Raw genomic sequence first — 13028 nt, forward strand, 5'->3', positions numbered from 1 at the left:
GATATGACCCTAATAATATATATATTTTGTCCCGATCACTCAATGAATATGAATGAATGATCGTTTTAAGGCCATTTTCCCCACTGGAGCAGGGCTTAGCCCCATGACAATCATGGTTCCCTGTTTGAGGCAATGTTTTTATGGCCGGATGCCCTTCCTGGCGCCAACCCTTAGTCGCCTCGTACGATGCGCAGGGATGCGGTGTACCTATTCTAAACCAGGGTACACACCGGGATCATTCATCCCAGCAAGCTGGTACTCAATTTGCCGACCTCGGAAGGATGACAGGCTGAGTCAGCCCCCCTGGTGTTAATTCAGCAATCGACCGGGATTCGAACCCAGGGTCCTGGGATCCCAAACCGGCACCCTAACCGCTAAGCCACCAGGCAGATCAATGATGAAGAATAATTAATCACTCAATCACTCAATGATGAAGAATAATTAAAAAATTAAATAATTCTCTGATCCGGATACGCATTCGAATCTTCATCAAAATTGACTATCTTCAGCCTTGTCACACACCCAACCTGTCCACCAAGATTTGGCCTAATCTGTCCAACTCTTTTTGAAATAAGGTATTCACAGATAGACAAATAGACAGACAAATAGATAAAGACACAGACAGACAAATACATAAACAGATAAACAGACAGACTGACAAACCGATAACCAGACAGACAGAAAAACAGACAAACAAATCGATACAGACAGACACAAACAGACAAATATATAAACAAATACAGACAGACAAATATATAAACAAACAAATAGACAGACAGGCAAACAGACAAATAAATAAACAGACAGACAAATAGATAAACAGACAAAGAGACAAAGATAAATACAGACGGATAAATCTATAAACAGAGACGCACAGCCAAATAGATAAATACAGACAAGCAGTCAGACAGACAAACCAACAAACAGGTCATCTTAGAGAAAAAAACGTGGTTTGCTTGTGGTGTGAAGGAATCCATTTGGGAAATATTTGAATCACCATCTCTCTCTCAACAAAAAGGCGGTTTGCGATTTAATCTGTCACGGACGTGGGACAAGACTATTACATCTCTCCCACATCGTCTGCAATCGTCATGGGATGCCCGGATTGGTCAACAGACTGGTTTATCTTACCAACGGTGGAGGTCACATGACGATTTTCAAGATTCTTCTTCACTTCAACATATTCCGGGGCCAAGGTGAGTGGATTTTCACCGAAACGTCGGCACTACCTACTAGCAAGTCCAGCTTTTTCAATTATAAACTTTTACTGATACATTGCAATTTGTTTATTAACTATACGCATTAATGCCAAAGTGCTTAATAACTTATCAGCTCGGGAAGCTTCTCGCATCACGTTGCGATTGATGGCTGACCATGTTCCTCTTTTTACACAGGTTCGCCTTCCCGAGAGCTCTCCTGGTCTCCACATACTCGTACTATAGTTGGCACTTTTGAAGTTCCTTGTTTTTTCTAAGTTTCTAGCTGTTTTTACCTTCACAAATTTGGCCTCCATGGACAGATGGCAAGAAAGAATCCATTACTGAAAAAGCCACACCTGAAAGCTCGTATGGAGTTTGGGGGAAAAAAAACATCTCAAATCTTAATCATACTGCAGGTATGTGGAGAAATGTTTTGTTTTTGAAAATCTTTATGGTCTAAATTCAAAGCGTTACGTCTGGCACAAGCCAAACTGCACATCACCCTGTCAACACCATCCCTACTGTCAAGCATGGCGGTGGCAGCATCATGTTATGGGGCTGCTTTTCATCAACAGACTGGCAAGCTTGTCAGGGTAGAAGGGCTAATGGATGGCACAAAGTACAGGGGAATCCTTGATGAAAACTTGCTTGAGTCAGTCATGAATCTGAAACTGGGTAGGACATTCACATTTCAGCAGGACAATGATCCAAAGCACAATGCTAAAGCCACACTGGAGTGGCTGAATAAGAAGGAAATAAATGTTCGTAAGTGGCCCAGTCAAAGTCCTGACTTGAACCAATTTGACCATTTATGCTGAGACTTGAAGATTGCAGTCCAAAGACGATCCCATCAAACTTGGCAGAACTAGAGCAATTTTGACGTGAAGAATGGCCAAAGATTTCACCATCTCTCTGTGCAAAGCTGGAAGATCTACCCAAAAATACCCATAGCAGTCATCGCTGCAAAAGTGCTGTATGTAATTTACATTCCTCATATCCCCTGCACTATACAACTAGCCGAGGTCTTCTCTGACTGTCTGGCATTAAACAGTAGAGACAAAGTTCCAATGCATGATGGTTATAAGCTTTAATGGTGAACAAACTGTGAAAAGAGATTTCATAGACATTCACAAAATTAAGGTTTATAATATTTCTTCAAATCTGGTACTGTTGATACTGCCAAAGGAAATTTCCCCCATACACATTGTAGTGCATCAAATGAATCAGAAATCATTTTAGAATCTCACTTCATGCTACAAATTAGTGTACAATTAGCACTACATGCAATAAAGCTAGTGGGAATATCAAATGGCACAAAGAAAACATGAAGTAACTATTTAGAAATGATAAAAATACAAATTTAAGAGCACTTAAATAGCATGCTATTGCAGTCGACTTAAACCAATTTGAATGCTTGCAAATTCACATCAAGCAATATTTATAGAGTACCATCACATGTAGAACATTCTTGCCAATTTGAAAAGCTTGAATTTTTTGGGGGGAATTTGAAAAACTATTTGTTACGACTGTATTGCTTCTACTTTGGAAGCATTGCTTGAACCTACTTGTACCGAATACGATGACTATACAGCAATCAAAACTTCATCCATTTGCTTATGCTACTGCGCATTGAGTTAAACACTCGTATCAAAACCTCCAGAAGCTCTTGATGCCAATGGAGATAAAAACTTTTTTGGACTTAGCCCAATGTGTAGGGAAATTTATTTTTTTTTAAACGAAAAATATTTCATTTACCTGCAAAAATTATGCTGATCGACTCATAGAAATTAAGATTGTAGATGCTCTATACCAAACTTAATTACTGTCCATTGACCCAGAGCTTTTCTGTTAATGTTATGTTATCGTTTGCAGTGTACTGTACCACATACAGTGGTCTTGTAAGTGACCCTATCTCAGATGCTCGTATTTTACTGTATAATAAAATATTAATAGAGGCCCAAGTACTATTTGAATGATTTTATGCCAAACCTAGTGGATATATCCAACAAAGAATGGTGATGGAATTTCATAGGATATAAATCCACAGAACTATTGCAGCACTGCCCAATGGAATACAATGACATCATCAGGTATGGCGAACATCGAGAAAAGTAGAATCGAGAATTGGGCTGAACGGAATAGGACTGAAGCAAATTTAGATGCCACAAGCAGAATCGTAAGACAGTTAGCCATGCCCACAATGTATAATGGTTTCACGAAGTGGTGAGATAGTACAGGTCGGAAAAATGACAAAGGCACAGACAGTCCTTTTTAAAAAGACCACTGACAGTCCAGACAGACGGTCCAGACCACTGCTACGGGTTTTGCAGCAGGATGCAAACACTTAACACACGTTAAGATGAGGAAGAATTTAATAATCCTCAACAATTATTATCAATTCATATCAAGTCCAGAACATGTCCATTCTAATTGGCAAGTCGACTGTACAAGTATATATATATTTTTTAAAGTTTAAACAAAGTAGAAGAAATAATATTATATTGGCCACTGTGTCAAGACCAATGGCTTTTTTAGACAAGTACAACTGTTTGCATATTTGAAATTCCTTCTGCAATCTTCAGTGAATGCTCAGTCCATGGATGTTGTTGGTGCTTCTGAGGTCATTCTATTTTGACATCATTTCCCGCCACCCCCCCCCCCCCCCTCTCCCCCACAATACCTTGCCACCCTGCCTCCAGGACACATTGATGGGCATCACAGTATGTGCCAATAATAATAAAAATAATAATAATGCAGTGGTTCAAAAACTTCTATGCAAATTGCATTTGACAAAACAAATAAAATTTAAAACCTCAATACAGAATCACATTTAATCAAAATTATCCATCCATAACTTTTTGAGATATCCTGCGATATATCATTTTTGGCCCAATCTCCCAATGGTGAACAACCACTTAAAAATTCTAGTAGCCGGATCCGAATCTGGATCTTCACCAAAATCTAATAATTTCGTCCTTGTCACATACGCTACCTCTCTGCCAAATTTCGTCTGAATCCGTCCACAACGTTTTGAGATATCTTGTACATAAACAAACAGACAGACAGGGGTGAAAACATAACCTTCATCCACCTTTGGTGGCGGAGGTAAAAAAAATTAACAGAAAACCACTGGTGGCTTATTTTCGTTAAAAACAGCTGCTTCAATTAACTTCCACAAAGTGCTGAAAATAACATGTTAAACACGAAAATTCAGTAAACACGACTAATTCGATCCTACAAAACACCCACAAAAAAAAAAAAAACTTTTCCCATTTAAGAAAGCAAGGCATTACAAGCAAACTATCAAACAGTTGAACTGGACAGTTTGGAGTGGTTGTAGTGACCCAAACCTCGTGAATGTCTCCACCAAACCACCATTTTATAAATGTTCTTGACAACAGGCCTCTGTAGATTACGATTTTACTTTGGAATCTTGCACATCACCAACTTGCGACGTCACGTTTTTGTAAGTTTTTGTGTCTCTGTAAAGTACTTCACGATAATTTATGAAAAGCACTCAAGGAAACCTGTTTGTTAGTCTAATGTCTATGAGAGTCAACGTGCAGATTAACTATTTGCTGCAGCAACTAGCTTTGGTCAAACGAGGACACACTTTCCACGCAAAACAGAGTAAATAATTTTGTTTATATGGTATAAAAGGGAGGCAACTTTAATATCAACTTTTACTCGATCACTTTAAAAAAAACTATTCAAAAGTAAAAAATTACCTTTTCATCCCCAATTCCAGCATGGCCTCTCGCTAAGAACTGGACAATCATTTTCCTTTTCTGCCTAACTCTTTCCACTTCGTAGATTCTGATTAGAGTCGATAGGCTATGGTGTGTGATATGATGGTGACATTTACAATGGCCAATGGGATGCATTGCTCAATCCAGTGGAGGGGAAAATATTTATGTAAAAACAAAAACAAACTCCCAACAAATTAATTTCAACCAACGAAGTATTGGGTGTACCAAAAAGTAATGTCGTTTTTTAAGCTGTGCACACAGTTTAAAAAACGGTATTACTTTCTGGTACACCTAATACATACCTAACCAGAAATGTTAGAAGATGAAATGAGAGTTTTAAAGTTGGAACATTTTTTCCGCATTAGAATACTACACACACCATTTTAGTGATCGAGAAAAATGACTGCTAGATTTAAATTACTTAACATGCAAAATAGAAACATCAAGAAACGTTAAGTCATGTCCTTCTACACAAAGGCTTAAAAAATTAAATTTATGAAAAGGAAAATTGTTTGACAGTTGTACATTCGAGGCTAAACAACAAAATGATTTTATATTACATGACATACAAGTGCCAGCTAGCTAGGTCAGTGAAAAAGGAAACCAAGCAGAGGTAGAAGGGTAGTTTATGTTATTGTATGGAACCAGCAGAGGGTATGGGATGTGTACAGAGGTATAATTGTATGGAAAGACTCCCATAAAGAACATTTAAAATGGGGGCACCTGGATTAAGTCACATTTCCCAATATGGTCAGCCTCAGCAAAATATAGCACAATAATTTATTATAATCAACCGAGAATCTTCAAATATCGCCCAAAAGCTCAACCACTGACCACAAACACAGGATCTAAATGCAAGTATATCAAACTCAAAGATGTTGAACAGTAACATGTACTGTAAGCAGCATCGTACAATGTTGTAGTCGCTGTGTTGCCGCCCTATGCTTGGGCTCCCGTAAGTTTCTGCATCAGAGGAGCCTACAAAATAAAGAAAAATATGAGAAGTCCGAATACATACAGGATAGGGCCATTTTACACAAACCAAAATTGTCTAAATTAAAGCTTTCCTCCAGATACATTTACAATGACTGCCATTTGAGAAAAAAAGTTGTTTTTACATCAATCTTATGCTTTGTAAACTGCTCCCCTCACTCCCTCCCACCACCCAACTCACTAAAAGCCCACATGGTACGATTTTCGATTCAACTGTAAAATGGATACACAAAATGCCAATCATGGAATGCAAAATAATTCTACAAATACTTGTGTAGATATGTACACCTGTACGAATGAATGAATGATCGTTTTAAGGCCATTTTCCCCGCTAGAGCGGGGGTTAGCCTTGCGGGCCCCATGACAATCATGGTTCCCTGTTTGAGGCAATGTTTTTATGGCCGGATGCCCTTCCTGGCGCCAACCCTTAGTCGCCTCTTATGATGCGCAGGGATACGGTGTACCTATTCTAAATCGGGGTACACACCGTGATCATTCATCCCAGCAAGCTGGTACTCAATTTGCCGACCTCGGAAGGATGACAGGCTGAGTCAACCCCCTGGTGTTAATTCAGCGATCGACCGGGATTCGAACCCAGGATCCTGGGATCCCAAGCCGGCACCCTAACCGCTAAGCCAACACCAGGCTGTATAGTAATAGTACACCTGTATAGTAACGGTTAAATTTCTACACCGTCAATTCGAGTACCGTATTTTCATGCAAATAACCCACGGATTACACGCAAAAAAAAAGCTACAATAATGCCAACTGCGGGCTATACGATACAGTATTTTACCATACTGCCCGTGACATAACCACAGGGGGCAGGTTAGTTACCGTAAATTATCAAGGTAGTCAAAAATGAGGTAGCTTTTTTTATTTTTTTTGCAAGTTTAATTGTAATGTCTGCAATTACAGTTCTTTCATATATTTTACATCCACATGTAGCACCAATTCCAAAGCTACCATATTTAACGTACCGGTAAATAGTTTTCCATAAAGCCCACAAGGCACAAACAATCCATGGGGGGTTGGGCAGTGCATGTCCAAGCCTTATGGAGTGCTCCAGGGGAAAGGGATCATTTCCAGTGATCGTAACACCACATCAATCAATAACAACTTTGTTCCAGGTACCCTTTATTTAAAGATGCAAGTATTTAATGATATGCGTATTCAATACATTGATAACAGCAAATCACTTTGTTCAAATGTCATTTTTCCATGGAACTGGTTGCTTTTTCTTCGGGCACATCACTTCCCTGAGAAGATGTTATATTTTGTACATTCATATAAAGGTACTTTAAATTGTACGATTTTATTACCTCCGCCACCAAAGGTGGGCAGAGGTTATGCTTTCACCCCTGTCTGTCCGTGAACAGGATATCTCAAAAAGATGTGGATGGATTCAGACTAAATTTGATGGAGAGGTTGGATATACGACACCACAAAATGATTAGATTTCGGTGAAGATCCAGATCCAGATCCAATAATTGTTTTCTTTGATGTCGACAAAGTCGCCGAAGTCATTGTTTTCAGGTTATCCCTCCATCCTTCCGTCCGTCCGTGATAGGTTTTCGTTACCACGATAACTTGAGAACGGCTGACGGGATCTTGGTTAAACTTGGTGCAGGTATGTACAATGAGGTAAAGATGAACCGATTCGATTTTGCGGACACGAGGTCAAAAGCCAAAGTGTCAGAGGTCATGTTAGGTAAAAATCCTGTTATCACGATAACTTGTGAACCACTGATGGGATTCTGACCAAATTTGGTATAAGTATATACAATGCAAAGATGAACTGATTCGATTTTGGGGTCAAGATTGCAAAGGCCAAAGTCTGTAATATGTCTATAACTTGAGAATGGCTGAAGTGATCGAATTCAAACTTGGTAGAGGTATGTATAATGATGTAAAGATTAACCGATTCGAACTTAGGGGTCAATAGGTCAAAGTCTGTTTTCGGTGTATAACTTGAGAACAGCTGAAGTGATCAAATTCAAACTTGGTACAGGTATGTATAATGATGTAAAGATTAATTGATTCGAACTTAGGGGTCAGTAGGTCAAAGTCTGTAATATGTCTATAATTTGTGAACAGCTGAATTGATCCAATTCAAACTTGGCACAGATATGTATAATGATGTAAACATGAACTGATTACATTTTGGGGTCAATAGGTCAAAGGTCAGAGGTCGTCAGGTAAAAATGTGATAGCTTGAGAACAGCTGAATGGAATTAAATCAAACTTGGTACAAGTATTATAATGATGTAATAATGTGGGCGGAGGCATATCGGTCGACGTCATGATGTCGAAGAGTGTTCTAATTTATTTTATTTTCAGGAGTGATTGAGGCAGTGGTCTGTTGCGGCCCAAATAAAGGGATGTCTCAGAAGGGAAGAATGTGTTGCACGCTTGGTACAAGATCACCCATAAGACGGTTTACTCTGGTCGTGATAATAATAATAAAGATAATAACATGACTCCTCGTAGCCGCTCTCAAAGGAAGAAAGTGCCTCGAGTTTGTATAATTAGTCAAAAGATACAACAAACCTTTTCACCCTCATGCAATACAGTGGAAAAACAAATTAGGTTATTTAAAAATTACGATGAAAGACAAATATCCTACCTTTGAAAGATCAATGCCCGTTAGGGCGTGGACGGTGGTTGGCAATTCTGCAATTAGACGGCTCACCTCCGTTGTCGTTCTGGTCGCATCACTACCCAATATCACAATCTCATCGATTCGTGACAATGGTGAAGCCACTTTGCCTGCAAACTACCCAGAAGAAGAAAACAAATTTGTCAATGTAGAACCAAAGCGTTTTATGCATATTACTGGAGATGGTGTAAATCTTTGAATATGAACTTATCTCTCCCATTTCTTTGGGGATACGAGACAATTATTGCACACTGAATGGCTTGTTTGCAAATAAAACACACTTCATGGTATTTTCCTATGAGCACTTGGATCAGCATGCAGAATCAAAAACACTAACAGTGACAAAAGGCTTAACAGAAGAGCTCATTACATACATCACAAGCAAGACCAGAACATTACATGACAGCATATTTTGGCATGAATTTACAAAGAACATAAAATAAGCATATTTAATAAATTAGGTGAAAAACCATAGATTTTGTGTACAGTCAATACTCTAAGCTCAAAGGATTCAAGTATTCATCCAAGACCACCAAGATCACATTTTGATTTGAGTTTTATGAAGTAAAAGAAAGAGTGCTATAAAATAGTCAAACTAGTGAAATTGTGAAGAAAGCTTACTTTATGAAAACCAGAGCGGCCAACATGATGAGAATCAGGCGTCATGTGCTCCATTTGCTCATGAAGTAAATAAAAAGAATCCACAATAAACTCCCAGCAATGAAAAAAAACGAACATGTGGGATTGATAATGTAGGACTGTTCCAGTGTTAATTCCAAGTGCCTTTTTTTGGCACGAGGGATGTGCAGAACATCTGATTGCCCATTTTCACATATGGTACAGTCGTGGCCAAAAGTATTGGCACCCTTGCACTTTTTTCAAATAATGCACCATTTCTTCCAGAAAATAGTTGAACTAAAAAGATATCTTAGTATCCACATATTTATTTCTTTGTTTTGCAGTGGAACCAAAAAAAAAAAAAAAGTGTAAAAACTACTACATCTTAGGCCGAAAAAATAAATTGCTGGTCTCTGGTCAGACCAAAGTTCCAGAATTGATGCGGCGATGCGGTTTTTCTTTTTTCCTTTTTTTTTTTTGAAAAGCTTGGATTGCACATATAAAGGTGCTGTTTTTTGTGTCCTCATGCCTTGCGGTCCTCCTCATCTGCCGTGGCGCCGTCCAGAGAGAAATTAAAGACAGCCAATGGGACTGGTAGGCCTTTTTGTAAATAATGAACACAAGCTTAAGTTATTTTAAAATGTATTTATTCTGAAAATCATTAAGTTCTTCAAGCATATTATAGACTGCCATTTCGTTCTCGAGATCTCCTCGCCGTACCGTCAAACATTCCAATGCGTCGATCGTGTCAACACTGCGCATGCGCAAGTGGTCTAACAGGCCGATGGTCTCCCACAATCTCTTCTCCCAGTCCACCAGATTATCACAAACACTTACAACTTCATGACAAATGAGATAGGACCCAGGCCTAATTAACGAGACCACCCGCAGCTCTCTCGGCCTTGTGGTTGCTTCACACGAACCGGACAAAGAACGTCTTCGTTTCAATAAATGACAATATCCAGCCGATTGGATTCATGACGGCACGGCACACAAAACTACTCATATCTTTGGAACGGCTGGTTGGATCTGGACAAACTAAACGGAGTTTTGTAGGGGAGAACCGTGCGCGAACGTCGATACCAATGGCGACCCTCACAGACACGTATTTCCCGAGGTAGCGCGCCGGCTCCGCAACAACAGGCACGCGCTGTTGTAGGTGCCATTGGAAATTTGAAAAAAAAAAAATTGTTGATGCGCAGGATCAAAATCGATACGCGCGCTGACCAGAGACCGGAAATATATTTTTCTCGGCCTCAGCTTATTCCACACAGAAATCCTAAAATGGACCAGACAATATTATTGACACCTTTTAAAAGTTGTTGGAAATAATTAGATTTAAAGAAGGTGATTCTCCTTTACTTTGGAATTGAACTTATCTGTGGTGAGTTGCAGGTGCCTGCAATATGAAAATCACTCATTCAACCAGTTTGAATGGAGAAAAGGAGTCAGTCTGCTGTTTTGTGTCACTGTGTGTACTGCAATGAGCATGGAGAAAAGAAAGAAAAACAGAAAATTGTCTGCGGAGGTCAGACACAATATTGTAGCCAAGCATGGACAATCTCAAGGCTACAAGTCCATCTACAGAGACCTTGATGTTCCTGTGTCCACCGTACGCAATGTTGTCAGGAAGTTTAAGGCCCATGGCACTGTAGCCTCCCTGTACGTGGCCGCAAAAGAAAACTTGATCGAAGATTGCAGCGAAGGATTGTTCGAATGGTGGAGAAAGCACCTCAATCAACTGCCAAACAGATTCAAGCTGACCTTCAGACACAAGGTACGACAGTTTCAACTCGCAACATCCGTCGCCACCTCAATGAAAGGGAGTTCTATGGTAAGAGACCCAGGAGGACCCTACTGCTGAGAAAGCCCGAATGGAGTTTGCCAAAACACACCCGAACAAGCCAAAATTCTTCTGGGAGAATGTCCTGTGGACAGATGAGACCAAATTAGAGCTTTTTGATAAAGCACATAATCTCCATGTTTACAGAAAACAAAATAAAGCCCTCAAAGAAAAGAACACCTTCCCTACAGTCAAACATGGGGGAGGTTCAGTGAGGTTTTGGGGTTGCTGTACTGCCTCTGGCACTGGGTGTCTTGAATGTGTGCATAGCATCATGAAATCAGAAGATTACTAAGGCATTTTGGAGCGCAATGTTCAACCCAGTGTCAGAAAGCTGGGTCTCCGTCGAAGGTCATGGGTCTTGCAGCAAGACAATGACCCCAAATAGACTTCAAAATGCACCCAGGAATGGTTCAAGACAAAACGCTGGACTGTTCTGAAGTGGCCAGCAATGAGTCCAGATCTAAATCCCATTGAACACCTGTGGGGAGATCTGAAAACAGCAGTTGGCATAAGGCACCCTTCAAATCTGGGAGAACTGGAGCAGTTTGCCCAAGAAGAATGGGCCAAACTGCCAGTAGAGAGGTGTAGGAAGCTCATTCATGGCTATAGGAAGCACTTGACTGCAGTTATTTTGTCCAAAGGCTATGCTACCAAATATTAAGTCTAGGGTGTCAATGCCATTTCTTTTGATTTTCTGATTTAAAAGGATATATTAAGTTCTGAATCAAAAACAAAGGTTCTGTAATATTAACAGTGAAATAAAGAATTGTGGAGACCAAATACTTTTGTCAATTTCAACTTATTTTTAGAGAAAATTGTGAGTTATTTGAAAAGTGCAACGGTGCCAATCTTTTTGGCCACGACTAATTGTCATGAAATACATGTTCAACAACTCATGCACACAACGTTTTAGAGGCGACACGAGGCATTCTGAACAAATTTGAAACAGCCTTTGTGAGACACCGTGTGCATCATTCAAAAAATTAAAAAATAACACGGATTACGTTCCTTAATCCATTCCAATGCCATATCTGTCAGAAAATGAGGAATTAAATCAAAGGACACCTTGAAGCAGGGTCTTCCATTAGCCTTGTTGCAAGGCTCTTTTAAGTGAGGAGTACCTATTTATGACCTCAGAAGACATTATCAAGAGGTATGCGAAATGGACGTCCCAGAATAACTACCGGCACAAAGGGCCGATACATTCACACGATTCATCTAAATTCTAAACAATCGGTTTCAAACTGCCCAAAGTATTACAAACATTCCCTGGACCTCTATGCAGTGATTGCTGCTGGAGGTCGACATACTTCGGTGTCGAGATGGTTTGCCAATGTGGAAATAACATTCACCACAACGCAACATTATGCGATTACGTCACAATTAAATGGACAATCAGTATTTATTTCTGCCAGGGATTTACACCTTAGTTGTGCACCACAATCTCACATTTAAAATAAATCATATCAACAACAATCACGTGTTTGGTTTTTTTTAATGGCAGAGATTATATTGCTTAACTTTCCAGTGAACGTGTAATACGTCTTACCTTCAGTCGTACCAACATTCCAAATTGATTCTCTTTCCCTACCATCAACAAAGGTTTTATTCTGGTCACTCAGGCCCCTTTCAGAAACACTACCACATTGCCTGTAAGGTGCCTGGTGTTGGCTTAACGGTTAAGGAGGCTGGCTTGAGATCTTAGGGTCCTGAGTTTGAGCCCCTATCACGTCGTTGAATTAACACCAGGTTGGTTGACTTAACCTGTCATCCTTCTGGAGTCAGCAAAATGAGTACCAGCTTTCTGGTAACAGGGGGCAATGCATTAGCAGCAGAGCTGTGCATTCCAGAAAATTAATTCAGCCAAGCAGCCACAGGCTGCCTACGAAACCACCACCACCAGCCAGCACGACCACAACCTACAAGATGATCGATTACATCACCCTTCCCCCAACCCTCGACAA

General features: G+C 39.9%; 1 protein-coding gene across 7 annotated transcripts in view; it reads right to left on the reverse strand.

Annotated features, from left to right (window-relative positions):
• Positions 1-2269: 2269 nt before the first annotated feature.
• FLOT2 (flotillin 2) overlaps positions 2270-13028 on the reverse strand; it is a 125128-nt gene continuing 114369 nt past the window's right edge. For all 7 annotated transcript variants that reach the window (XM_078780286.1, XM_078780287.1, XM_068120718.2 and 4 more), the window contains 2 exons: positions 8568-8717; positions 2270-5926 (listed from right to left, as the gene is read on the reverse strand). In XM_078780286.1, the coding sequence (XP_078636412.1) occupies positions 5888-5926; positions 8568-8717 (189 nt within the window). In that variant the 3' untranslated portion in view covers positions 2270-5887. The remainder of the gene's footprint in view (positions 5927-8567; positions 8718-13028) is intronic.

Source organism: Myxine glutinosa, chromosome 6, assembly GCF_964187855.1.
Source record: "Myxine glutinosa chromosome 6, kmMyxGlut1.1, whole genome shotgun sequence".
NCBI classification, from domain to species: domain Eukaryota; kingdom Metazoa; phylum Chordata; class Myxini; order Myxiniformes; family Myxinidae; genus Myxine; species Myxine glutinosa.